General features: G+C 39.9%; 4 protein-coding genes, 1 long non-coding RNA gene and 1 other non-coding gene across 6 annotated transcripts in view; 4 read left to right on the top strand and 2 right to left on the bottom strand.

Moving 5' to 3' along the window:
• LOC138049979 (ubiquitin-associated protein 2-like) overlaps nt 1–12,565 on the top strand; it is a 25,421-nt gene extending 12,856 nt beyond the window's left edge. Inside the window, 13 exon segments of the mRNA XM_068896469.1 lie at nt 247–300; nt 384–436; nt 593–809; nt 1,007–1,246; nt 1,330–1,570; nt 3,364–3,443; nt 3,543–3,584; nt 3,704–3,770; nt 3,938–4,143; nt 8,162–8,246; nt 11,082–11,168; nt 11,343–11,404; nt 11,963–12,565. Coding sequence (XP_068752570.1) covers nt 247–300; nt 384–436; nt 593–809; nt 1,007–1,246; nt 1,330–1,570; nt 3,364–3,443; nt 3,543–3,584; nt 3,704–3,770; nt 3,938–4,143; nt 8,162–8,246; nt 11,082–11,168; nt 11,343–11,404; nt 11,963–12,274 — 1,746 coding nt within the window. The 3' untranslated portion in view covers nt 12,275–12,565.
• A 334-nt stretch (nt 12,566–12,899) lies between these two features.
• On the bottom strand, nt 12,900–16,293 carry LOC138049983 (uncharacterized). Its single transcript, XR_011132518.1, has 3 exons — nt 16,157–16,293; nt 13,248–13,366; nt 12,900–12,920 (listed from the first exon to the last, which is right to left on the bottom strand). It is a non-coding gene; the product is annotated as an uncharacterized lncRNA (long non-coding RNA).
• Nucleotides 13,834–13,906, top strand: Trnat-ggu (transfer RNA threonine (anticodon GGU)). The gene has a single exon. It is a non-coding gene; the product is annotated as a tRNA-Thr (tRNA).
• LOC138049981 (frataxin, mitochondrial-like) lies at nt 16,285–18,221 on the top strand. Its single transcript, XM_068896470.1, has 6 exons — nt 16,285–16,491; nt 16,572–16,618; nt 16,711–16,831; nt 16,945–16,972; nt 17,079–17,148; nt 17,460–18,221. The coding sequence occupies exons 1-6, from the start codon at nt 16,300–16,302 to the stop codon at nt 17,626–17,628; spliced, it is 627 nt and encodes a 208-aa protein (XP_068752571.1). The 5' UTR covers nt 16,285–16,299; the 3' UTR covers nt 17,629–18,221.
• LOC138049982 (nucleotide triphosphate diphosphatase NUDT15-like) lies at nt 16,826–19,791 on the bottom strand. Its single transcript, XM_068896471.1, has 3 exons — nt 19,436–19,791; nt 18,549–18,745; nt 16,826–17,968 (listed from the first exon to the last, which is right to left on the bottom strand). Exons 1-3 carry the CDS (start codon nt 19,585–19,587, stop codon nt 17,820–17,822), a joined length of 498 nt encoding a protein of 165 aa, XP_068752572.1. The 5' UTR covers nt 19,588–19,791; the 3' UTR covers nt 16,826–17,819.
• A 130-nt stretch (nt 19,792–19,921) lies between these two features.
• The window catches only part of LOC138049978 (dynein axonemal assembly factor 4-like), an 11,656-nt gene continuing 4,077 nt past the window's right edge, over nt 19,922–27,500 (top strand). The window contains exons 1-3 of the mRNA XM_068896468.1: nt 19,922–20,135; nt 26,024–26,308; nt 26,975–27,251. Of these exons, the coding sequence (XP_068752569.1) occupies nt 20,013–20,135; nt 26,024–26,308; nt 26,975–27,251 (685 nt within the window). The 5' untranslated portion in view covers nt 19,922–20,012. The remainder of the gene's footprint in view (nt 20,136–26,023; nt 26,309–26,974; nt 27,252–27,500) is intronic.

Raw genomic sequence — 27,500 nt, 5'->3', positions numbered from 1 at the left:
TGAAATTAAACCGTGAGTTTTCTGAACCGAAATACCGTTTGTTTTCTACACAACAATTGGCATTTCATATTCCAAGTCATTACTCTGATACAAATAAATTTTCCTTCTGAGAATTCTGATTTGGAGAAAGCACTGTCTTGAATAGCATTGGTAATCGTAATTATAATAATAAAGCACACCCTAAAGTGGCCCTGGTGTTTTTTCCCCAGTGGCAAAATACTCATTGCTTTTCTGGTTTACTTTCAGTTTGGAAATTTGGAGTTTGGTGGTGATTCTGTGAGCAGTCCAAGAAAAAAGGAGGTGAGTTTTGGTAGTTCTGCTTTTTCTATGATAGACCTGCCCAGGCCTTGAAAGTTATTCTTTATCTATCATGTACTAAATAGGACTTTCCCCCACCTACGCCAGTGATAGAAAGCACAAGATCTGAGGAACAAAGGTAAATCATTGATTTCCTTTTGTAATTAATTTTTGTTTGGTGCTTATCTTAACAAATAATTGAAATTACTCCACAACTTAATACATGCCAAGGTTGCACCATTGTTACATAGCCTGTAAATTTTAATGATTGTTTTGTGGCAACCTCTAACTACAGTTCAACCAGCAGCAGTGAGTCACCGAGCCCACCATTGCCATCACATCATGTTCCAACAAGTCTACCATCCTCACCAATTACCACGCCTATTACCATTGCAACATCCACATCTGCTGGATCAACTCTTACATCATTAGAAGAGAGCTCACCACGGCATTTCCAGCATCCTTCTCCGCGAAGTCAACAGCAGTTAATGGGTGTGTCTCAAGTAACAAAGGTAAGTTGAAAGACTAACCAAAACTACTAGATTTTTATCATTAAAAATTCCTATACAAGTGTCCATATTCTTTTTTTCTATTTGTATTCCGGTAGTTCACTTAACTTTTGGGGGCCCATTTGTAAAGCACTTTCAGGTGAAAAAGGTATCCGCAGTGAAGATTGTAAGTAAACTTCCTGTGCATGTTTATCTTGTAGCCTGTTGCACCAGAACCAATTCCTCTGCCTCAGATGGATACAAGAGAGACCTCTATTCCTAATACTTCATCTCTCTCTACTGATCAACAAAAATCTTCTCCTGCACTTCAGCCAGCACATATTCCATCTCCATCCTTAAGTGCAACAAACCACAACCAAACAGGTTCCCCATCATTAGTGAGAGCAACACTTCCTTCAACCATGCAGAAGGATCTTAATCTGGAATCTCGAGCTTATCAGGTATAGATACCTTGAAATATTATTTTTGAACTTTCCTTTTTTGTGTGTTTGATTCCCTAATACCATGGCCATTTTTTTTTCAGAAGCATGTTACACAGCCAATAGTGTCCTCAACAAAAGATAAGCTAAACACCAATTCCCTGAACAGTAGTACTTCTGTAGTACCAACGAGTGTGCAGAGAAATGAATTGTCATCTGTGGAGCCTCTTCATCCTCCTCCTGGTGTGTCAATGCCACACCACATGAACCAGGCTTCCAGTGTTTCATCGTCAGGCTTTACAGCTGTTCCTATGTCAGGCTCAGGGAAACCAGTATCGCATAATAGTACGTTGCTTAACACTGGTTTATGTTTTGTTTGTCAACATCTGCAACACTACCATGATTTTCTTTTTGTCATAAGATGAGGTCCAGAACTTAATCATTTGTTTCTTAACTGCGGGGTTTTCAACTGTTAGCACTATTTGAGTTTTCTTTACCCGTCTTAGCCCTCCTTAGCTTAATAACGTTTTTTAACACCATTACAGAGGAGATAATATGTTGGACATTTGCTTTGGTAACGTTTTTGCACACGCTTTCAGTGTTCTCACCGGGCCACACCCTTGCGGGATTCCTGCAAGAAAAATAAAAATGGCACCTTAAAATCCATGCAAATAGACCCTCTTGGACCCACAAGGATGCTACGAGCAAAACAGACTAGCAGTCTTGTAAGGGTTCTAGCAAATAGTCCAGCTCTTTGCTTCTTCAACTGAATGAAAACAGTGTATCGAAGTGTTCAATTTTATTGACTTTTGCCTTCGTTAGTCACACATGCGTTTGCGCAGCTTTGACATCTTGGCCGCCATATTGGATCAGCAGTAACAGATAATTTACAGTGCGGGCTCATGTTATTTGTCATGGCACAGAGAAAATTAGATTCTCTCTTTTACCTGAAAGCACCAAGGAATTAAGAAAGTGTAGAAGATCATCGAAATGCTCACTGGTGAAGAGGACATTAAAGAGGACAACGTAACAAGCAAGATCTAAAAGCTATTTCATTGAAGTAAATCAGTGTTTTTCAGAGTGAATGGCAAATACACATGGCTGTGATGCCGACATAAACATCACGACCTGTAAGATCTGTCTTGAGGCAAACAAATCAAATGCATTTACAATATTGTCAAAGGGCCACCCTTGCAAAAGTTCCAATTTGAATGTGCCTTGATGAAATGGACAGAGAAATCATGAAGGATGTTATCCACTCTCGTCAGGGAGCGCAAGTAACTTTGTCCCTCTTAAGGAAGCTCAAAATAGTTTCTCCCTTTTTCAAACAAATAAACATTGTGTCCTTAGATACAGTTAGGGTAATCATAGCGAGACAATATTTGGCCAGGGTATTAAGTGCCCATTGTAGATTTCGCAGATTAAATATTTCTCCAAAATAACGTTGCCAAGATAAATGGTCTTTTTTGAAGAAACTGGACGGTAAAATCTTCCCATTCAGCGTTATCAGGTAATGTAGGCCAATTTTTCGGAAAAATCAGTTTTTTTGAAATGTTTCAAATTTTTTCTTTCACATACAGAATGTTTTTAAATTTGAAATACAAACGTTTTAGATTAATCTAAGCTAACATGCAAAAAATGAAAAAAATTCTGGAAGCTGAGATATACACAAGTAAAGTTGCCAAATCAGGAAAATGAAGGGGTTACAAGATCAGCTTTAAAGCATGTGTCACCCGCTCATTTGAGTCCGTGCGTGAGTTGAGCTACAGGCCAACACAAACGGATTTAAGTGACCGTTAAACCGTAGGTGAATATGAGATGTCTATTTATATTCCATATATATAGGAATTAGGAGAAAGGTAAGTGAAATTAGCGGCATTTGTGTATTTCTGGTGATCCATTTGAATCATGAGCTGACGCAAGCAGCTTATGAATTGCGTGTGTGGCTTACGTGTGCGCACTCAGCTGAAAACCCTTTCGAGCCTCCTTAAGCTCCTGCAGGGCCCCTATTGTTGAGGAAGGGGGTCCTGGGACTCCCTACTTAAGACAAAATCTTGGTGAGAACACTGCCCTTTGCTTTTATCCTTACTTAGTCTGATTTCATTTAAGTTTAACAGTGGCATTTTTTTGTGTTGCAGCCAAACCTTCCTTGCCTCCAGGAGTTCTACCACTGAACACTCTGTATGGCATGCAACAAGCCGGTCTCATTCATGCTTATGTAAGTGCTGAAGACTGTTTATAATTAGTTTGATATCTTTCTCAAGATTGGAATAGCTTTTAAGAAGTTACATAAGTCCTGTCTTGGTTTTGTTCACAGCCTATGCCATATAGCTATGATGATCTTCAGAGACTGCCAATGGTATTGTCAAGCATTTTATATCTTTATATCTTCTGCTTAGATGAGGGCATTTTTATTCTGTTTGTGTGGAGGTAAAACCAAATAATCTTTTACCTACTCTAACTTTTGTTTCCCTCAAGTCTCCTTACTATGATATGCCTGCTTTCCAAGCAGCTGGAAGGGATGGCCTCTCTTCAACATTTCATGGTAAGTACATGGTCGTGACCCTCATAATTATTACAAAATCGTTGTGATAGTGAAGTATGAATTCTCTTGATTTTTGTGGAGACTGGTTTGAACTTCCATTTCATATTTATTAAGGCTTGAATCTGTTTATTGAAAGAAACATCTCTTGGGTGTTAACTTTTAAACAGGAGAACAGAAGTTTGGACGGACAGATGCTTCTTCACCAGTGCCAGCCTCATTGAACCAGACTGTGACTCTTCCCCAAGCTCATATCCAGCAACAGGCATTTATCAATGCCACAACAATGCCACCATATTATGGTGGACTGGCATTTTACCCAGGAGCTGGCATGATGCCTGGAGGATTTCCAGCTTATACAACACCTATGTATCAGGTACACTTTTACAAATTTTGATATTTTTTCCTCCTTTCAGGTGGATTGTTTATGCTTAAGGGCCCACTGACGTATTTTTTGGGGTGCGTTGCTAAGGATGTAATGGTCAAGTAATTTGAGCTAATTTGGCATTATTTTGGTCAGTTTCCAACTTTTGTAAACCAATGACCCTAAATATGACGTCATCATGCCACGCCCATGGTCACGTGACCAATAAAAGAAAACTCTAAATTTGTCTACGTGCTATTTAATTTGGGTATTTAATCATTGGTTTCATAATTTGTATTCGTTTTTGCATCCAGCCAAGCATGGTAAAAGACACTGAAATACCTATAACATTTTCAAATGAGATGCTTCCATGAAGCATACACTGGGTTGCCTGTGGTACGTGTTACAGAAAATCAGAAGGCACTGAATAGTGTGGTATTGAACTACAGCATTCCAGTCTCTGAAGAATAACAAATAAAAGAGAAGCGAGAAACATTGGCTTCTGGGCTAACATGTTGATAATTTTCAAGTTCCCTCACAACTTCTTTTCACCATAATTTTAAGTGTGCCCTCCGAGCATCTGACAGCTTTGTAATACTAAAGTTCACTGAAGTTAACCCCTGTTCAGCGGGGTTAGTATCGAGATGAGAGACCAAAACAATATACCCCTCACAAAACACAAGCATCGGACCGAAAATACTATTAACGCTAACAAATGCGAACTCAGCAAGGTACAGATTTTGTTAGCTTGCTTTATGCAAAACAAATATTGATGCAAAAGTAAATAACTACAGTTTTTAGAAAGAGCAGAAGGAAGTTTCCGGGATGTTCGATCGAGAATGAAATATTTACAACATGAAAACAACATTAATTTTGAACTGTGAATAAAAGTTACGATGAGCGGCAAACATTTTGGGAGAAACTTGCTACGTTCAAATAAATCGCAAAATCGAAATTGACATGGCCGGAATTCAGCGGGCGCCGTGATTAAGTTACCACGCCATGTTTACTCGCCAAACAGTGAAGCATCTGTGTCGAATGATTATAAGATACCGGGTTTTTGTAAGTTTCTTTTTCTGTCAAGTGTTATAAATGAGCGAAGTCAAAACAAAGATCACAATCGCCCAACTCTTTGAGGTTGACCATTTGTTTTATGCAAAGACAAAATTTACTCTCCAAGACGTGTGCAACGTTATTTATCACCAGGTAATTAATTCCATCGTTTTGGAAATAGCAGCTACTTTATTATTCATCCGCGTCACAATTTTTCACTGATTTTGGGCTCGTTTTGTTGAATCTCAAGCATGCTTCCAACAGGCCTGTGAACCCTTCCTGCTTACAGAGCAATACTAAAAAAATTCTCCCATCTCACATTTCAACCGTAAGCTCGAAAATTCAATACACAACATGATAATATAATTCACAAAGGCAGAAAATACCACAGAATCGTTTTCCAGCGAAGGAGTTATTGAAACAAACAACACATTTGCTCTTAGAGGCGAAAACCTTTTCCTATTTTATTGCGTGCGTGAAGACAAGAAACTCAATCATGTTAAATTACCATGTACTTCAGGTTTCCTGAAGACCCTTTTCCTTGAGAAGAAAATGCTTTACTATTGCCATAAAAACTATCCAGTTAAGCTTGCATATCATAAAACATGATGAATTCATAAAGGCCACCTTTTCCAGCGAAAATTTTTTTGAAGCAAACAACATACGATATTTGCTGTTAGAGGCAAAAACCCCCTTCCTATTTCACTACGTGCGTGAAGAGAAGAAACTCAATGATGTCAAATTACCATACGCAATTGCAACAAAATAAATTTCAGGATCAAACCGTTTCCGTGAAGAACCTTTTCCTTGAATAATGAAGGACAATATAGACGACAAGCTTTCTTTCAAATAATTCTTGGCTGTCACATTTCCAATTATGTTTTTACTGAAGAATGTGCAGAGTTGATCACAGATCCACGTAAGGTGTTTGATCTTTTTGTTGACGTAAACAAAAGAGAAGAAGGCACGCATTTTAATGATATACGTAAAAACAAATGCTAAAAGTTCACACTTGAAATGATAAACAAGGCATACACGTTTATTTGAACCTTCCGACTTAATAAATAGTCAGAGTTCAGACTTAAGGCTTCAAGCGAAAGGGAATGGTGAAAAACTCCCATTGAAAGGTATATTCAAAGGTGTTTGACAGCTGAATTACCTCCACACTGTTTGTTCTGAGAAGAAACGTTTCATGTGAACGACAAATACGATTCTCGGAATTCGAAACAAGGTTCGAACGATTGTATTTTTATCATGGGTATCATGTTACTGAGCACGTATGCAGATTTCCGTTTGTTTGCTTTTCACTTGAAGTCGTTTGGTGTTCTAAAGGTCTCTAAAAGCACTATTCTTTTTAAATAGACAACTAGTGTCCTTTTCGTGTGTTGTTTAAACTGCAAGTTCTTCTCAAATTGTGATCTTAAGGTTTTGTTTTGCGAAAGTACTTGGCTATGAGACACACCCCAATTTTAGCACTAACTTGCCACCCAAAGACAGATTTTTCTTGAAAAAACCGTGCGGCTTATAACCTGGGTTCAAGAGGAGGTAATTGTCAAAACACCATTACAAATATTTCTTAAGAGATAAAAAGATTGTTGAAGATTGCATTAGCCCAGTCTTGAATTGAGAAGGAAATGTGAAGTTTAATATCATCATACGTAAAGCCGCATACTGAATAGGAGAGGCCCCAGGATACTCCCTTGTGGTATGCTGCTGTCAACAGATAGTGGCCCTGACAATTCCTTGTTTGTACGAACAATTTGATGTCTTTGAGATAAATAAATTTTGAACCAAGTGACACCAAAAGATGAAATGCTGACGTCTTGCAGTTTCTGCAGTAAAATATCATGTTTTATACTGCCGAAGGCCTTACTCATACCCAATAATACAACAGCGGTTACTTTCTTTTTATCTATTCCTCCCAAGATGGCTTCAGTTGTGTGTATTAGTGATGTCTCTGTTGAGTGGAATTTATTTCCACTTTGCGTTGCAGACAGCCTTTCATTTGACAGCAAGTGAGGCTTTAATTGATTTAAAGCAATTCTCCTGCATATCTTTGACATAATGGACAGGAGAGAGATTGGTCTGTAATTGTTAGGCTCCTCAAAACCTCTGTCTTTTAAAATTGGTGAAATCTAAGCCATCTTCCAAGCACATGGAAAGATTCTGGTAGTGTTTATTATTGACGGTAAGGTCGGCAGTACAGCTGGGAAGCCATCTTTGATCATGGTGGCAGAAATTATGTCGATCCCGGGATATTTGTGCAGTGGCATTGACCGGACAACACTTGCGACTTCGGAACATTCCGCAGACTTGAAATTGAATTGATTAACCTTGGGGTGTTCCCTAGGGACAAAGACCAGCTTTGACTGGTTATAATTACATTGACTGGCAAGCAAATTAATTTTGTCAACAGTCTCTTGTCCAAGTGAGGTGAAAAAACAATTAAACTCGTCTGCTACGACTCTATCATCTCTGCTGTAGGATCTCTTGCTGACAGATTTCTTGGGAATACATGATCGGATAGTTTTTCACAAACAACTTGAATTATTAGGATTGCTCTTGATTTGATCCACTACATATTCTTGTTCTGCCAGCCTAATTTCTCGCTTAACTTTACGCTTAAGATTCTCCCCAAAAGAGCAAAGAGCCCTTTAATGAAAAGAAAAAAAGTAATATATTTTTAGTAGCTTTTTTACTTACAGCAAGTGAACCAAGATTTTGCAGATTTGTTTTCCATTCTTATCTCCTCTTTCACATATTCATTTCTACAGATTACATGGTGTTTTAATTGTTAATATTGATGGTATGATGTGCTTTGTGAGTGCTTATTTTTACCATTGCTTTTTAATAATCATTATTATAGTAACATGTTTTGATTGGACCTTTCTCTGCAAAATAAACTGGCCATGAGAGATACAGCTGTAGCCTTGCTGTTTTGAACTTCAAATGACTTGTTAACATTTCTCTCCCTCAGATGCCCGCTAAAACACATGGAAATCCCTCACAATATCAATCTGCCTATACCTCTGGTCAGCATGGCTCTCACAATTTTGCCTCTGGTAGGTTTATGTGTGTAATGTTTGCTGACTTTGATCACAATGAATAAGGATGGGAAAAGAAAGAAAAGTACCCTGTTGCAGTGATGTTCAAGATACATAAAAGTTTTAGAGCAGTTTCCAAATGACTGTCGAAAGTAATTTTGATTGCTTTGTTTTCTCATTGGAACAACAAAATGATGAGTAATTACTCTACCACTCAGAGGCAATCAAGGTATTGGTATTGGTTGAACGAACCAATCAAAATGATGAGTAAAACCGTTATTATTATTGGTTTTGCATCACATCTACCTCACGCTTTACAGCACTTAATTCTGCTTAAACACAAAAAGCATGCCATTTCTTTAATAATTTGCTCTAAAAATAGGTTTTGAGCATGTTTATCATTGACTGTAATCAATATGTTGTTTTTTTCACACCAAAAATGCCGAGTGTTGTTTTTGCCTTACATCGGGGAATCAAAACCAGTCAACATCACATCGCTAGGCCGTAAAAAAGGCAGGTCTTATAGCATTAAATTAGACATTTTCCTTGACAATCTGTAAAATGTCATTTTTTTGTGCAATGAAGACCAAACCACAACAACAGGACTGCATTTTTGGTAAAAAAAAGGAGAAATCAGCCACCAAAGCATTGCACGTTAAATGGACGGTAAAAATACACACCTCCAAAAAACTTGAATTTCAAAATACAAAAGAAAACAGGTTGCATGGATGTCTCGAACAAAAGCTTCTGGTTAAAAAATGTTTTTCAACCTCCGGAGCCCTGCTATAATTGCAAAAAACAAATTGTGATTCTGAGGCAGTTCTTTAGTGTGTACTTACATTTCAAAAATTCTGCTCCTTGAACAAATAAAGTAGCTAGCCACAACATTTTCCTCTGAATCTGTTTATTTCATTACTCATTTCAAAGACATACAGCTGTAAAAACAGGAATTAAATTCTCAAATTTTTTCCACTGTGAGACGGAATTGCAATTGAAAATTCCCAGCTCTACTGGCGTGATGAACATGATATGAGGATACATTAACCTTTTTGATTGGCTGGTTATTCACTTGGTATCAGAACATGATAGGACATTTTCTATAATTGGCCAGTAATTACAAAGTAGTTGCCTGATTGGTTTTACTTTTGCTCTTCATTGGCTAGTCATTACTTCATGAATTCCGTCTGTTTGTAGTTGGCTGAAAGTGATAATCGCTTGTGCTTGGCTCTGTAATTTCTTTCAAATTGGTTTTGGTTTTTCGACAGTCGGTAATAATTGAAAACTGCTTTAATCAAACCTGAGATTTTTGTGCAGATCACTGTCTGACTTGCATGTTCCTCTAAAGGTCTGTGTTGAGCTGTGGGAAAATTCTTACAGACATGAAAAAAAACTTGGGGTGCGTTCCTTTGGGATGATCTGAAAAAGGATCACTGATCCAAGATCACTTAGATCATAGTGCATCAAAGAAACGGAAAAATCCTTTCCCAGAGTAGATTCATCGGTTCCTTTGATGCATCGTGATCCAAGTCATCTTGGTTCCGTGATCCTTTTTTGGATCATCCCAAAGGAATGCACCCATAAACACATAAACAGAATTTAATGACCTTGAAGCGTTTAACGCTGGCTCAGAGCTGGGGTTTTTAGAGTTTCCTTATTTGGATGTAATGTAGCACATCCATTTTCCTGCATGTGCAGCTTGGATCTTGATCTTATTTTTGTCCATATTTGGGCATAAAATTGGTGTCCTAAAATCCCCAGCCTTGTTCCAAGGAGAATAGTTGCAAGATACACGCTTCAAGGTTACATGCTTCTGATATAAACTATTAGAAGCCAGTCACCGGCTCTATACCGCCATCTATGTCGTCAGAAATTTCCCTCTCACTGCCGGTTACTTTGCCTTGGTTTTCACTCAAACCCTGGTTAAGGTTGGGTTACTCCAAACCTTCGCGGGCTACTTTTGCCGAAATTTTTTTCCCAAGCAAATTAAAGTTAATAATTTAAACTCCAATTTTCCAAAAAATTGAATTCAAATCTTAAAACACGGGCGAGTTATTGAGAAAACTAGATTTTAGAAAAAGTTAATAAATTAGGTGTTATACATGTAATCTTGTAAGGCGTGAGCTCCCCTTTGTATTGATATATAGTTTGTGGCAGTTTCCTTTAAAACAGCGCTTGTACAAATTTTTTTTCTGGAGAGTACCTGCGAAGGTTTGGAGTAACCTTAAAGACAAGAGGGACTGCCAGGTTTCTCCTTCAAAATTTATTGAAATAAAAGTTATTTATGCAGGGGCATAAACACTTGACCCATTGACACCTGAACCGCCCTGAGTAAAATGATCTGGCGTCAGACAGTGAAATAATTGAATTAAGTCCCACTCCTAGGAGTCAATGGGTTAATGAACAAATGAGTGTTAGAGCGGTTTCAATTGAGTGTTGAAAGTGATTAGCGAATTGCTTTGGCTTATGATTACTGCACTCAGTGATGGTTCAAAGTTCTCTCACCACTTTTTCAACCAATCAGAAGTGAAACCAAACCCAATTGTGGCTCACGCTTGCACATTTTCCAGTGCTTTGTGTTGGCTATGTGTAATTACTTTGAGTTTTGAATGGTTTACTGGATTCTCTCTGTCCTTTTTGATTGGCCAGAGTAATTAATTTGGTTTTGGTTTTACGACACTCTATTGAAAACTCGCTCTGTACAAGTAATATACATGTATGTACATATGCATACCAGTTAATGGCCCCTTGAGAAGTGGGAACTATCTGGAGGAGCAATCAATGCTGTAGATGATCTTGTTATCAGTAGTACATTTGACTGAAAGAGTCACTCTGGTGCATCTTCTATCTTTGCAGGCTATGATGACCTGGGCCAGACTCATGATTTTGGAAAGTCTGGTTATCATTCATCTGTATCTCCATCGCAGAGTAAATCTACTCCAGGTATATTATTTTCTTTGACACAAGATTATTGTATGCCTTTTCAACTTGCTGTTTACAGCTACCCACTGATGTTGCCCCAGCAACTCTGGAAACTCTTTCCTATGATCTCACCTCTAGGGATGCAAGTGCCCTTCCAGTGCGATCAATTAAAAACTGCTTTGTTTTTATTTTCAGGAGCAACTGTTAGCAGTGCCTCAGATCTCTCAGGAACTTCTTATAAACCACAAGTTGGAAAGGTATGGTAAACCCCATAGGCATGGACTTGCTATAGTTTGCAGAGGGACAGAGGAACTGGGCAAAAATCTTAGCTTGTTGCAGATTTAGGTTTGGTTTCATTTGTGACACAAGTATAAGCTTTAGCAACATATGCAAAGTCAGTATCCTCTTTTAGGACCATGTAAATTCATAAAGTCCAGTGTGACAGAGTCAATGCCTAGATGTAGATGGCAGACTATCTGAATACCCTATGCTGAGTCATGTCAGTATAGTTTTCATCAACTGCATCTTCCATCGTGGATAACATGCACAGAAATCTTATCCAAATTTCCTGTCTTACACATTGTATATTCACAATCCTTATCATATGGGACTGAGTACATGAAAGGAAAATCCAGGGTATCTGGGACAGAACTGATCAGAAAGACAGTGACTCAGCAGCTTTCTTTTATTTTGCACTTGTCTGTGTGTTTTCTGTTCAATAACTTAGCACTGGAATTTCTGGCCCAAAATGTGGTTCCTTATAATTTGCAGTTACAATGCTTGATTTTTATTTATATTTGATATTTTGTTTCCAGTTTAATGACAACAAGTCTTTTATGAGTGGAACACCTCCACCCCCAGCACTTAATCTTTCCATGACAGGACAGCATGGCCCTCTGGGCAGCTATGCTGCCCCTACAGGACACCCATTCATGTCAATGATGACTCCTGTACAACAGCACCACCCCCCATCCCACTACCACCATCACCACATTGCCCACCATTTGGAAACTGGACAGCCAGTCACATCCCAGAGAGGATCTCAAATGCAAGGACCCAAACAGGGACAGAATAAAGGCCATCAGGTTGGCTTTCAAGGATCACCTTTTTGGTCTGGAACAAATTGAATGAGATGAGAAGCTTAAATGTGATGCATTAACCTCCCACATGATGTGCAGTCAGTGTAATGTGGCCTAGCGTGGTGCTGATCTCTTCCTCCTTTAATTGATGTAAATTGTGCAACAAGTCAACTGAGTCATGTTACTTTCCAAACATTTTAGGGTGTAAATGATGTGTACAGGCCCACTAACCACCAGTATGTAAATGTGTTTTGCAATAATTTAATGTTTTCTTAGGTAGCTTGGCAAACATTTTTCAGATGGAAATCTTTGAAAAATAAACACGAGAAATTCACAATCTGTCTTACTTCGTGTGAAATGTTACTCTTCTACCTGTTACAATTCCTTGCACTAGTTTTTTGGAGCAATTCAAATTGTTGCATTGTCAAATCACACCATGTTACAAAGATGTGAGAAATTCTTTACTTCCCTGCCATGCTGTCTTGAATACTTGTCTGTTATTTCAACTTTGCATCGTTACTACAAAAACATTTCTTCATAAGGTCAGATGAGAGATTTGCACAAATAAATTTAAGACACTATTCCTTAAATTGCCATTCCTGTCTGCACATTGGGCACAGCTGTTGATGAAGCTGAGAATTGAGCCACTTGAGAATGCAATGCATATGAAACACGTGTGAACAACGTCCCCAAACTGAAAACAAAAATTTATGCAAATGTTACCATGTCGGGGTGTCTAGCAAAAGGACTAAACAATAACTTGGTTCCAATGGGAGACCTACAAAGAAGATGCCATAAGCTAATGAAGAGGGTCATTTCTCCAATCCTTGAACTCAGGAAGTAAAATAAGCCTTTCGGTTTTACAACTTTGGAGTGTTTTTATTTATTCATGCATATTTGGGAACTTTGACATGCACCAGATAATAATTTGATGTTTAGCCATTGTATAACAGCCTCCAAATTGATATTAAAGGGATAAGGGCCCTAGTACCACTATTGTTCACATACTGATTGGCATTACCTAAAGGACAGTCATCCCCTGGGATTTTGCAATCTGGACAGCAGCCATCAAAGGCCATTCGACAAATGCCACAGTTTTCGTCATTGGCAACCCAACGCCATGTGGCCACTCCAATCCACCTGTTGTAGAACAATGAGCTGTTCACTTGTGATTGAACAAGATAAAGGTTAAAGCAGCTAACACTTGTAACTATTATATAACCGTTTATTATATACAATGAACTGCGGATATGGAATCAAGTGAAGCTATGATCCTTGCAGTTATGATCGCAATTTTTGCAATTGCGCAAAGAAGGCTGAAAAATTCAGAACTTCAACAAGGTTTGAAGCTGTGACCTCGCGATACCAGTGCAACACTCTAAACAGCTGAGCTATGAAGCCACTGACATTGGGAGCTGGTCACTTGTAGGTTCCAATGTTCCCATGAGGACTGAATCAAAAATTGCAGTGCATAACTACGAGGATCATAGCTTCACTTGATTTCATATCCGCAGTTCATATATGATCCATTTCATATATCAGTTCATTGTTGATTCATTCCTCACAGGAACATTGGAACCCACAAATGACCACCTCCCAACATCAGTGGCTTCATGGCTCAGTTGGTTAGAGCGTCGCACTGGTATGGCGAGGTCATGGGTTCAAACCCCATTGAAGTCCTGGATTTTTCAGGCTTCTTTACGCAATTGCAAAAATTGCTTCGCAACTGATTAACCCTAACACTAGAGCAAAATATTGCATTTCTGATTGGTCAATGACAAATGCATTAATAGCTTATAAAGTCCTATGGAAACAAGGCGATGTTGTGATTTTGTTGAGTACATAATGAAAAATTGTATTGACTTAATATTACTGCCTGATGGCGCTCACAGGACTGCTATTGCGTTGATCGTGGGTTGAGATGAAAGCTCAATCTTTGTCAATTGATTCTGATGTGGAATTGTGACAGTGGGAACATTTTATCCAGGAATATTTGACTCAAATTGGTGGCTCCTGACAATATCGTCACCGGACTTGGAATTTTAATATAACCATTGATAACCCAGAAATTGAAAAATGGCTCTAATTGCATTGGATCTGGAAAATAACCACACAGGAAGGAAGCTACCCACAATGGCAATAAGGCCAGACTTTTTAATTGAGATTTTTTTCATGTAATTATCTTTTTAAGCTTGCCGATTCCCATGCAAATCCTTACATTTTTGTCGGCCATGCTCACACTCAGCTTGGGGCACCTGTGATGAACCAATACATTTTTTGTAAAATTTTGACTTTTCAAAGCGTCAATACTCCGAGATCATCAGGTGAATTGCACTCAAAGTTTCAGAGACAGCACATTGCGCAATGCACTTTCAATAAAGGGAAGATATCTGTTTACAAATTAGCATCGCTTTTGTTATTCAAATGTACCAACGACAGGAACAAAAGACTCTTTGTTTCAACAACCAGTGAGGCTCTGGTTGGCACATGAAAGCCCTGGCTAAACATTCAAACATTGTTATAAAACATTTTGTTGGGTCAACAATGTTAGAACGTGTAGCATGCATGTTTGATGATGTTTGTTCAACATTTCTTGTTGGACTAACGTTTTGATTTCAATCAAACAACAAAGGTTGTCCAGCTTGTAGCCACCCTTTCAACAATGTTGCATTGCAAAGACCAATCAGAGTGAAGGGCCCAGTCTCCAATCCAACAACCATGAGCAATCCAAAATGGCAGATGTTGAAATAGTGCCTAAAGTGGCGTGTTTCCAACCATGTTATATGCGTATCCAACATTGTTAGAAGTGTTCTTATAGCAATGTTGGGACATGTTCTTCTAATAGTGGTGGTGTTACAATGTGTAGTAGCCAGGGCTTCTGCACAAGCCCATGTAACTCCCCACCCCCCCCCGGCCGGGGATTAGCAGGGCATAGCGAAGTCATAGGGAAGGCTTTTTCTTTTATTGGCACTATTGAACGGCCCCGGGGTGCGACGTCAATTCCTGCGTTAACGGTTCCCACCCCTGAGAGCGAGACGTTGAACGATGTGGGAGACTGGAAGTTTCCAAAATGGCGGCGAGCATCAGCCTAATGACCTCTAGGTAATCTGTAATTCAAATGATCCATCCCGATTCGGAAACACTCAGAACTAGAAATTAAAAACACAGCGTTTCCTCTTAGAAGAGTTTTATCAGCAAATCAGTCCTACATTTTGCAATGTTTGCCCTCAAATACAACAGAACGTGGAATTGTGGAAAAAAAATTTTAATGAGTGTGGCATTAACGTTTGTTGTGTTCACGAATTCATGACCTATGTATTTTAAAAGTAGAAATAAATTCTACTGCCAATGTCAGTACATAAAAGTCCTGTGTGAATTTTCTGTGGACATTAAAATTTAAAGTGTGTTTAAAGGGTGCTTTGCCCATCAAGAGTGGGCGATTTTCCATGCAATGATGCCCTGCTTGGGGATGTTTGAAGTCCACTTTGCCAGCTGCCCAAATCCATGTCCCTGTTAATCCCCGGCCTGGGGGAGGCGGGATTTACATTGACTGATGCATTAATGACAATAAGTGACGTCAATGACATCTTCCCTGTTCACTACTGATTTTTTGGATGGTAGATAAGACAACGATGGGTTTTATGCTAATAAGGCAAAACAAGTAAACAAAGACCCCTATTCATAAAAATATTAAGGATTAGTTGAAGATTTTGCTTTCGAATTGAGAAATTGAGGATGTTTAAATTTACGAGTGTCCCATGTCTGGCAGCAAGACAGGATTTAAAAGAAAAGTAAATTAAGTGATCAAGTGAAGCTATGATCCTCGCAGTTATGAGTTCATATCCGCAGCTCATATATGATCCATTTCATATATCATTTCATCGTTTAAAGTAAATTAAAATTATTTTTCAACGAAACATAAATACTTACTCTGATTTGATTGAAGGGCACGTCGCAACATGACGAAATTAAAAGACAGAAAAAAAAAGTGAGAAAGAATACCAAAAGGCAAGTTTATATACAAAGCACCGCAAACTACTCACGTTTAACTTTGACTTTCATGTTTGTTCGAAATGGCCGCGCTTTATCAGTTCCAGTTCCCTTACCAGCGCGGTGATGGCGCCTTGTCAAAAATGTTCAAGTTGCGAGGGGTTCATGTCATTGCCCTTAGACTATTCGAGTTCAATTTTTTTGCACATTGTATTAGGTTAATTCCACTTCAAAGAAGAAGATCGTATAGAAGTTTGCATTTCAGAAAACCTCTGGTAAAGGAACATCATACATTATCCGACTCCTAAGATATATAAACACTAAATGTACTCTGGTTAAACTCCCATTATTGTAGATATATCAAGGTGGAATTCTATCGTCAAGGAAATATTGCGTTGTCAGGTACTGCATCTTAATTGACAATTTGTTGTAAGCCACTTTCAGATTGTCAGTAACTTATCCTACTTTGCTTCGTCGTTTGTTTCCTTTACCAGCACGTTGGATGATGTGTCATACAACAATATTGCAGACGAAACCCTTGATGCTATTTCAGAGTTGTTTGAAGACCTTGGAGAAATCCCGTCAACCCCCAAAGACTACGACGTTCAATTGAGTGTTGGTTTGAGTGATAAAACTTCACTATTTATTTTCCACAGTTACGATGTTTTCATACGTTCAGTTCAGCAATATCTCCGTTTCTAATCTACACCGCTTTCTTTAATCTGTAGAGTGGAGTTCTTACAGTTAACTTGGGAGGTAATGCTTTATATTTTGTACAGTAAAACGCAGTTTCATAGCCTTATAAAAGCCAGAGTTTTTTTGGTTGTGTTTTTCTTGATTAGTAATCTTTTTTTTTTTAAAGCTGGACGGGGCACTTATGTAATCAACAAGCAAAGTCCCAACAAGCAAATATGGTTGTCATCTCCCAGAAGGTAAACATGGATACATTGCAAACTATGTAAAACAGATGTCTATGCACGGCACAGGACTGTTCTTAAGAATGAGCAACTCGCCTGAGTGATCATTTGTTTAATTGGAGATACTTGGTGCCTGAATAATATTGAAAGACAGATCAATAATATTGATTTCCTATTGGACCAGCTTCTCCAAAGCCTAAAAAACCTTGGGTGTTGAATGGTAAGATGCTAATTCTCATCAACATGATGTTATTATAAAAGCTACTTGATTTCCTACATTACGTGCATTTACATAATGTTAATTTATCTTTATATTGTAATTTCAGTGGCCCAAAGAGATATGACTTTACAAATGGTGCATGGATGTACAGTCATGATGGCGTCAGCTTGCACAGTCTTCTTTCATCAGAGATTTCAAATATACTTGGTCACACAGTAGACTTTACAGCTTTGTCACATGGTAAATTGGCAGATGATAAATTCATTGACAGTTGATGTCAATTACTTGCCAAAAAAATTACAGTTTGCTCATGTGACATCCTTGTATTGTGTAAGATTGCATTATATTATTAGTGATTATGTGATGCTTTTTTTGAAAATCCTGTTATTTCAAATTCCATACAGCTTCATTGATGCTATCTATCTTTACGCATGTCACTGTTGATCTTGTCCACTTTACATGGCAGTCAGTTAGAACATACATTGAACAATGTTGAGTTTCGGTGGCCATGTTCAACACTGTCAAATAGTTGGTATCCCTGTTCTCTTGCTATTCTTAGAGGCTCAAAGAGTGGGTATGGAAATGTCTCTAACTCCCAGTCATACCAGTTCCAGCCTGTTGGAACAAAAATAACTGGATAAAGTACACACTACTAAAAATATTCAAAAATGAAAATTACCACCATTGCTTGCATTGCTTCTGTTGTACATGATCAAAATGCTGCCCTGTATTTCATTTAAGTAATATTTACAAAAAGGGTTAGCAGTGTGTCAAATTTACAAACTCAAGGGCAAGCAGAAAGTTTGTGGATGTGATGTAAAACCGACATGATATGAAATGAAAAGCTATTAAAGAACACATTTGTTTAGAGTTGCATTACCACTTTCACCCTGAACACCCATCCCCCTTTCACTGTTAGGTGGGAAAGGGTCTTAATAAATCATTTTCGAATTCTCACGGCTGGACTGGATCTAGCCCGAAATGGATGCTAATGCAGCCAGATCTTTTCAAATGCAAATTAATTTGCCTGCATTAGCCTCCATTTCATGCTAGATCCAGTCCAGCTGTGAGAATTCGAAACTGGCCTATTTATCACCAAGTTTAGCTTATGTGACTTACCAGTAATAATTAACAACGGTTCAAAATGCATGGCAAACTCTGACTTTCTGGCAATAAGCTAGGATATATGACTTACCTTCGCACTTCTCAGGTTCCAAGTTCTGTGGCTCTCGTAAATAGTTGATATCAATCTCGCCTTTCATGAAAATTGTTATGTAATGGTAATCTTCTTCAATGACCATTGCATTTACAACTGTTGCAAAAGAGACATTCTTGATTTTAAGGCCAGTTTCCTCTAGTGTCTCTCGTATGGCACATTCAGACCACCCCTCACTGTTTCATTAAAAGAGAACAAATGTCTTGCAAGCTCTTCATCAAGAAATTTGCTGTCGCTAAACTGCAAAACATCCCATACAAGGATGGCAAGACACTTTACTCTCACAGTGCCTCTCTTCACCAAGGTGTATAAATGGGTACCGGTAAATTTAATGCTGGGGGTAACCCTGCGATGGACTAGCATCCTATCCAGGGAGGAGTAGAAATACTCCTAGTCAGTTTATGTTACAGTAACCGGAGATGAGCGCCAGCCTGATGGGCCACTAGGCTCGTAGCAGACTTTACCGACCTTGCTAACACACACACACACTCTCACTCTTCTTCTTGAACATACGCTGAAGAGCTCGAGGAAGAACTAAGATAATGTATTAAAGAGAGTATGCACATAAAGTTATCAACGGAGCAAGACATCTTGTAAACCTTGTAGGCCCCAACGAGATAGTCCCAACCCTAATAGCTTTAAAATGATGAAAACTGCCACATCATTTGGTCTATTGACAGATTATTATTGACAGTGGCAAAAGTTGGAAATCAGTCTCTTTTTAGCGGCGCTACAGCGGTTAAAAGTCGGCCAAAATCCGATACATTCACTTTTTGACCCCCAGTCAAGATGGCGGTCAAAAACCGTGGAAAGGTCAATTAGTAGACTACAGATTTAAATAAAGTACCTTCTCTCTACTGTCTTACCCGAACTCCAAGTGTCCTCCTGGGAGAGCATATTGCCCATTTCCTGAGGATCCTTTTCTTTTCCCAAGTACAACACAGTTAGGGTGATCTGGAGACGTTACAAACACCCCGACCCCTACTCCAATCTTGCTTCTATCGCGGTCGTGCGCCATGTCTGAATTTGGCGGGAATTGTGGATCGGACAAAATGTGTCCCCATACATAACGTACCAACCGTGACTGGCTTTGTCAGAGAGCCATTGTTGGCTCCAGCCTTTTGCTGGCTCCATAACCTTCAGGCTCGGGTGACGCCTCGGGTTGCTCGAAGCATAGTTTGCAGTCTGGTTGCACTAACAAGCGTTAATTGGAAACCTGCTGGTTTTGATAGCTTCTCAACCAGCGGTCAGCGCTAAACCCAGGCTTCGAGGAACCGACCCCTGATCGTTTATACTTGTGGTGACACTCCATTATGGCATACTTAAACAAATGAAAGTACAGTAACCTGGAAACCACTTTTTGAAAAAACATGTCTGGTTGATTACAAAGGAAAGAAAAAAGAGCGCAATGTTTTCTTCGTTTTAAAGAACAAAATTACTATTATGACTATTAAAGTGAAGGACTACGTTTGGGAGGAAACTGATGAAACAGTTTTGATAAGTGTTCCAATGAAAGGAGTTCCAGCGAATCGAGTAGATATATTTTCTGGCGATGATTACATCAAGGTAAGTTATTTGTTTCCTCTGAACCACCTTTCTTGGAGCAACTGATACTCAGCGACTTCTTTGCATAAAAATAACATCTACGAATGATATGATATATGAAATGAATCATATATTGAACTGCGAATACAAAGCCAATTGGCGTTCATAAGTTGCGAGGATCATAATGAGTTACACTGCGTTCATAAGTTGCGAGGATCATAATGATCCTCGCAACTTATGAACGCAGTTATAGCAATTGCATAGAGAAGCCCGAAAACTCAGGACTTCAACGGGACTTGAACCCGTGACCTCGCGATGCCGGTGCGATATTTATTGTATTCTGACTCGTTCTTCCAAGAACGTCACTGAATTATTACAAAGGTGGCAGGATATTTAGCAGTAACCTGTGAGCAAGCTCTAGATCTCTTGAAGGAATGGGAAGAGAGCTTGCTGCCAAGTTAATTGGGCAGTTTCTCCTTCAGTTCAGGGCCATGCCATACAGGACAGCATGTATAGATTTGCTGAAAGCAAAGCAAAGTTGCACACTATCCGCTAGGGCTCACATGGCCTCACATGGCCGGAGCCTATCCCGGTTTTAGGTACTAGTAGCAGGAAGCAAGTGAGAGTTACTCCCCTTGGACAGGATGCTAGTCCATCACAGTGTTACCCCCAGCAATACATATGTTGCATGTATGTTTATACACATGTGTGAAGAGAGACAGGGTGTGGGCAAGTTTAGGCAACCCTGACCTTAACATTGGTGAATGACAAGTGACCCAGGGGAAAGGATTAGAGTCTGGTGTCCCAACCACTACACCACTGTGCTTTCAAAACATGGAGGCACAATGTGGAGGCAGGGTGGTGTAGTGGTTACATATAAAGATATTAATGTGTCTTGTTCTACAAGGTACATGAATGCAAGTGTTGAAGTTGCTTAACAAGGCATGTATTAAGCATAATCTTTTGTTGTTAAATAACATGGCATTGAGTGGACTTGAATTCTTTAATTTTATTTTGACTAGAAAAGATAGAGCTAACTGCATGTGGTCAGTCACTAGGCAAAGTCAATATTAAGAGAGGAATATTCCAGGGTGATACCCTTTCTCCCCTTAAAATTTTCAGTATCTGCATGATTCCATTGTCTAGAGTCCTTGGGCGAATGAAGGCGGGGTACACAAACAAGAAATTGTGGGCAAATTATTTACTTTGATGTTCCCAATTATTGGGAACATCAAAGTAAACAATTTGTTGTTTATGGATGACTTGAAGATGTAACTTGCTTTTTGAAAGACGAGAGAGACATTGACAGCCTTCTGTCAACAGTCCATGCAATAAGTAAGTAAGGACAATGGCATGGAGTTCGGGATCCAGAAGTGTGGTGTGTTAGTGTTGAAAAGGGGAAAGCTTGTTAAAAGCGAAGGAATTAATGTAAGTGATAGGCAGGTTGTCAACGAGATAGGTGAAGAAGGCTACAAATACCTGGGGATTGTTGAATATGACAAGATCCTGGAAGATAAGACGAAATAAACTTTTCGAAAAGAAAGAGTATTTGGGAAGAACTCGCCTTGTGCTACATGCCAAACTTAATGGTCGCAATAAGATCAAAGTGATAAACACTTGGGCAACGTCACTTATGATATATGGTGGTGGTATTATTGCATGGAGAAAGAACAAACTGAAGAGCTTGGATCAGGGCATACACAAGTTAATGACTATGAACAAAGAATTGAACCCTAATAGTGAGGTTTCAAGGCTTTATGTAAGCAGGAAGGAAGGTGGAAGAGGATTTACAAGAGTTAGGAGCTGTGTTAGGGCTGAAGAAAATAGTCTTGCTTGGTATATAAATAGTAGCATTGAAGAGATACTTGAAATGGTGAAGGTTCACAGACATTTAAAAGTAAGTGACGTTGTAGAGCCAGAACAGTTTAAAAGGGAGCAAACCAGGGAGAAATTGAGGCTCTGGCACAACAAGAAGTTACATGGTCAATTTCTCAAGGAAATGGAGTAGGTAGATCTTGCCAAATCTTGGTTGGGGCTAAGGAAAGGTGATCTGAAGGGGTGCACTGATCTGTAGCGCCCAGGAACAGGCGCTTCGTACAAATTTCATCAATTACCACATCGATAAAAACGGAAGAGTGTTTGTCACATCATCAGCGAATGTAGCAGACTGGCTTAGAGCGAATGTAACAAAAGGCAAGACAATTTTGCAAGGTACTGATACACTGCAAGTTACTGGGAAAGCCAATTTCTGTGTGGTCCCAGTTTGGACAAACTGGAAATGAAAATGAGGCTGGAAGTTATTGCGGACTGGGACTGGGGACCTAATGGCGGCCAGACACGTTGTCATTAGGCTCTTGCTATTTATCGTCTTGGTCGCTTTGAAAACTCATTTACGGAGCTTTAATATCGGCTGCAGCGAAGTTAAACCTTCGCTTTGGACCGCTACTCTGTCATACAGGGCATTCTCAATCAAGGTATCTTGTTATCATCGGGTCAAGAATCCTGCAGTTAAATGGACCAAGCAAGGCCTAACAGTGATCTGCCTCACCGAGCCAGCTTACGCCTCACGCTTCGCCTGCACCGATTCCATCTTACTTTGTGGCGATATTCATCCCCAGTCGGGCCCTAACAACCTTGAAAGGCTTGGTATTAGGACCAATGTGGACTCGGGTCAGCCCACGCCTGCTCGAATAATGTACACTGCAAGTCAACTTCTATCTTTTAAGAATATTTCTCATCTCAGTGCCCATGCAATCGAAGACCTGGCATTAGCATGCTTTCAACAAGCAGGCATTCTTCGTGGTTCTGCTAATTATACTGTTACTCCATCTAGGATTCAAGCACATGTAACTAAATCCTGTCTGCGTCGTTCGCCTCGTCGGCTCAATCGGGCGAATTTGGCAAATTGTATTAACTTGTCGTCCATGGCTGATTATGCTAATAACCCGACTAGATCTCGGTGTTCCCCTGAAACCCAACACAGTGGACAAAGCATTGTAACTCACCTGTCACGCGACAGCGCAACGAGACCCAGCGCTTCTCTTATTGGACGCGGGAAAGACTGGTCTGCGCGAAGTTATCTCAGGTCAATTCCACTTTCTCGCCATGTTGGAAAAAAAGGTTACGATCTTCCCAGTTTTTACTTGGTCAACGCGCGTTCTCTTGAAAAGAAGTTTGACGAGCTTACTGCTCAGCTTCTATCTACTCGCATGGATATCGCAGACATCAATGAGTCATGGTTTAATGATAGGATTGATGATAGTGTCCTTACCATCCCGGGCTATGTTTTACAGCGGCGAGACCGTCCAACTCGTGGAGGTGGTGTCTGCACTTTTGTCTCATCTAGCATCCCCTTCAAAAGGAGGTCTGACCTTGAGTCACCAGACCACGAATGCATGTGGCTATGGCTTCGCCCTCCGCGCCTGCCCCGTCCATTCTTTGGCATCGTCGTTGGTGCTATGTATTTTCCGCATGCACCCGCTGACGAACAGCGCCCGGGGCTCGTGCTAGTTATATCATCGAGTGTCTTGACTCGGGGTGGTTCTTTTAGGTGATTTCAAGACTTTGGACATTAAGAACATTCTAACAAACCACACCCTAAAACAGCTTGTCCGCAAGCCCACTAGGGGTAATAGTGTTTTAGACTTAGTGATATCAAATTTAGCTTCTCACTATAACAAGCCTGTTGTAAGTGCGCACTTAGGGTCTTCTGACCACTGTTCGGTTCACTGGGTACCAACTCTAACCATGGCTCTAGCAAACTGACGGCAAAGAAAAAAGTAGTTAAAATGCGTCGCTTTCCTGAGTCGGCTTTCAATGCCTTTGGGAGATGGGTTAGTGCACATAGCTGGTTTGCACACACATGCGCAGTTGATTACTTACCGGTGGACAGTCTGACAACGTCGTTTTCTAAAGACCTCTGCAACACAATCAACAGCTACTTCCCAGCTAAGAGTGTCAAAATACATCCGACTGACAAACCCTGGATGTCTGCCAAAATTAAATCGCTAATTTTGGAGCGGCAGCGCGCGTGTCATTCTGGATCTAATGAAAAATGGCGACTCCTCAGGAATAAAGTGCGCATGGCAATCTGTAAGCGCAAGAAGGAATTCTTCGCCTGCAAGGTGAAGAGTCTTAAAACATCTGACCCTAGAAGCTGGTGGAGCCTGGTGAGCAAGCTTGCTGGCAAATCTTCTACTGATTCCGAGTTAAGCTATCCTGACGATCATGGCAACATTATCTCGGGTAAAACCCTTGCCACTCGTCTGAACAGTTACTTTATATCCGTTACATCTGACATCCAACCACTCAATACCGCCGCCCTCCCTGCATACCATCGTCAGATCAACCTCCAACTATTACCACCTCAGCTGTATGTCGTAAGCTACTTGGTCTTAGTGCCTACAAGGCTTCAGGGCAGGATGGTATTCCTGCGCGCCTCCTCAAAGAATTTGCACTCGAGCTTGCCGAACCGGTAACTGTGATCTTCAATTGCTCAGTGTCATCTGGCGTGTTTCCAGAACGGTGGAAGGACTCCCATCTAACACCCGTCCCAAAGGTCAAACCGGTTGCAGGTGATGGGGACCTAAGACCTATCGCCCTGACCCCAGTGCTCTCTAAGGTGCTAGAAGATTTCTTCGTCGAATGGCTGATAGACGACGTTAAACACCAAATTGACCCCCAACAGTTCGGCAGCCTTAAAGGTACTTCTACGACCTACTGCCTTCTGGATATGCTGCACAACTGGCTGTCGTCTCTTGACTGCCCTGGCAAGTTCCTCCGCGTGTGCTTTCTAGACTTTAGTAAAGCATTTGATCATATTGACCATACCATCTTGGTGACCAAGCTAATCCATCTAGGTGTTAGAGGTTGGTTGATCAGTTGGATATGCAGCTTCCTCAGTGGTCGCCGCCAGGCTGTTAAGCTCTTGGACTCCATCTCAGGGTGGATGCCCGTATTTGCTGGTGTCCCCCAGGGCACCAAACTGGGTCCAATCCTCTTTTTGATAATGATTAATGACTTGGCTATTCACTCTCCCCGCCGCTCGAGCCACTGGAAGTACGTCGACGACGTTACAATCTCTGAGGTCACCAGTTTGGGCGAGGCGTCATCTCTGCAGAACGACATCCACTGCATTTCGCAATGGACCCAGCAGAACAACATGAACCTCAACCCTAAAAAATGCAAGATCATGACCATTTGTCCCCTCAAAACCAAGCCTGTCTCTCCAATGCTGACCATTAATAATTTACCTCTAGAGGCTGTGTCATCTTACAAAGTACTTGGTCTGACCCTGTGTGACACCCTAAAGTGGAACGATAACACCAACGAAATCGTTTCCAAGCGTCTAAGCGACTGCACATTCTCAGGGTCTTGAAGCGTGCCGGAGTCCCTCCAGTGGACCTTGTCACCATCTATAGCACATTGTATTTCATAGTTTCTATGCCACCTTGTCTATTTTAATGAACCATTATTATTATTATTATTATTATTATTATTATTATTAATTGCTAAAGGACGAAATCAAGAGACTAATATGGAATACATTAATGAGAAAAGTCTGTGTGGTCCCAGTTTGGACAAACTGGAGGTGAAAATGAGGGTGGAAGTTAGCATTGTTGGCTACGGCATGGATCCTGAGGAAAGTTCTGTCTTTGTAAGACATGGGAGTTGGCCCTAGTTGTTGTCGCTTGCTTCCAAGCGAGACATCCAAGATTCTTACATCAAATCTGTGGTTTCAATATTGGACATAATTATAATAATAATGTATTTATTGTTAGACTTGGAGTAAACAGATTTTCATAGAAGGTTATTTGATTTGCCTTAATTTTTTTTATCATATCTCCACTTTGCTTTCGTTATAATAAATTTCATTTTCCATGTTAACTTTAAAGCATTTCTTCTAATAGGCTAGCTATCCCCCTTACATTTTTGAAGTCTTCCTGCACAGTGAAGTCGAAGATGCAAAGAGTAAAGCAACATTTGGAGAGGGTATGATCAAGTTTCAACTTGTTAAAAAGAACCCAGTTCAGTGGAATGTTCTTCAAGTTGCAGAATCATTAGATAAAGAATTTATGAAAAGGAAAAGAGATGAAGCAATCAGAAAAGCACATGAGAGAGCAGAGAAGGAACATGCCTGCAAAGCTGCAGAAAAAAGAGAACAAGAGAAAATAGCATTGAGGGAGCAAATGAAGGTAATAGAACAGTTTTTGTGTCACGTGACAGTGTTTGATGAGATTATTTTTCTTCCAAATTGGTCCACAGTTGTAAGAGGGAGGTACTCCACAAAATTATTTTTATTGCATTTCAGTACTTATTTTCATTATATAATATTTACCTCCCTCCTCCCCTCTGCTTCCCAGCTGTTGCTTCCACATCAATGTTCCAAAGTTGTGGTCTTCACTTTTTTTGTTGCAACATTTCACTTTGTTTCTGGGAGGTGGACAGTATACTACAGGACTGTATTAGCTCAAGCCAATATAAACATCTGTGTAGTTTAATTCACATAGTAAATTACACAATTTGTGTCTGGGAAGGAGATAGGTGCACAGCTGTTTTACTGGCAATGAGTGTTAATGAATTATTACGTTTGTGGAGAATGCATTGTAGTTGTGTCAGTTCTACAGGATGTCCCTTGGGTATCGATCATGATGCCACACCATTTCAGCATTTGGATGCCTTCTTGTTCTAGCTGGCACAAATAACGTTGATCTCTTGTGATGATGTTACGGCTTGCCCAAGTAAAGTCAAGTCTTGTTGGATGGGGTTACTGCCTGGATGGGTGACCATCTGGCAAGAAAGGCTACTGATTTCTCTCAAAACTGGTATTATTGCATTTTAACACACGTATTCCCTCTTAGATAGAACAAGAGGAAAGAGCTAAAATTGAGACTATAAAAGAAGAGGAACGTAAGAATGCTATGGAGGCAATTGAAAGGTGGAAAGAGATCCAAAGATTGCAATCAAGTCAAGAACATAAGTGTTCAAAAGTAGAAGAACACAGAATATCACACGTGGAGACCTCATCAAGAGACAAAGAAAGCAATTTCCCAGAGGGAAGAACGGATGACATGTTGGGGACAAGACAAAAGCTGGCTGTAAAACAGCTCTCACCTGATAAGAAGCAAATGTCAAATGGTAAAAATCTTGAATTATTGCTCAAACCATTTTCCTCACATAGAGAGACTGTAAATCTTTACATCTCGAACCAACCTGAAAAATCACCCTCAGAAGCTTGATTGATGAGTGTTTCTCTAACTCTTCATAAAAAGCATGAAGGATCTTTAAGGTCCGACATTTACAGTGGCAGAGACAATGAAGGGGACTGTATTTCTACTTCTGTGCTCTCTTCCAAGCAAGATATAATGTTTCTGAAGCATACATGTA

Source organism: Montipora capricornis, chromosome 5 (genome assembly GCF_036669925.1).
Source record: "Montipora capricornis isolate CH-2021 chromosome 5, ASM3666992v2, whole genome shotgun sequence".
NCBI lineage: Eukaryota > Metazoa > Cnidaria > Anthozoa > Scleractinia > Acroporidae > Montipora > Montipora capricornis.
This window is presented reverse-complemented; position numbering and strand designations above follow the sequence as displayed.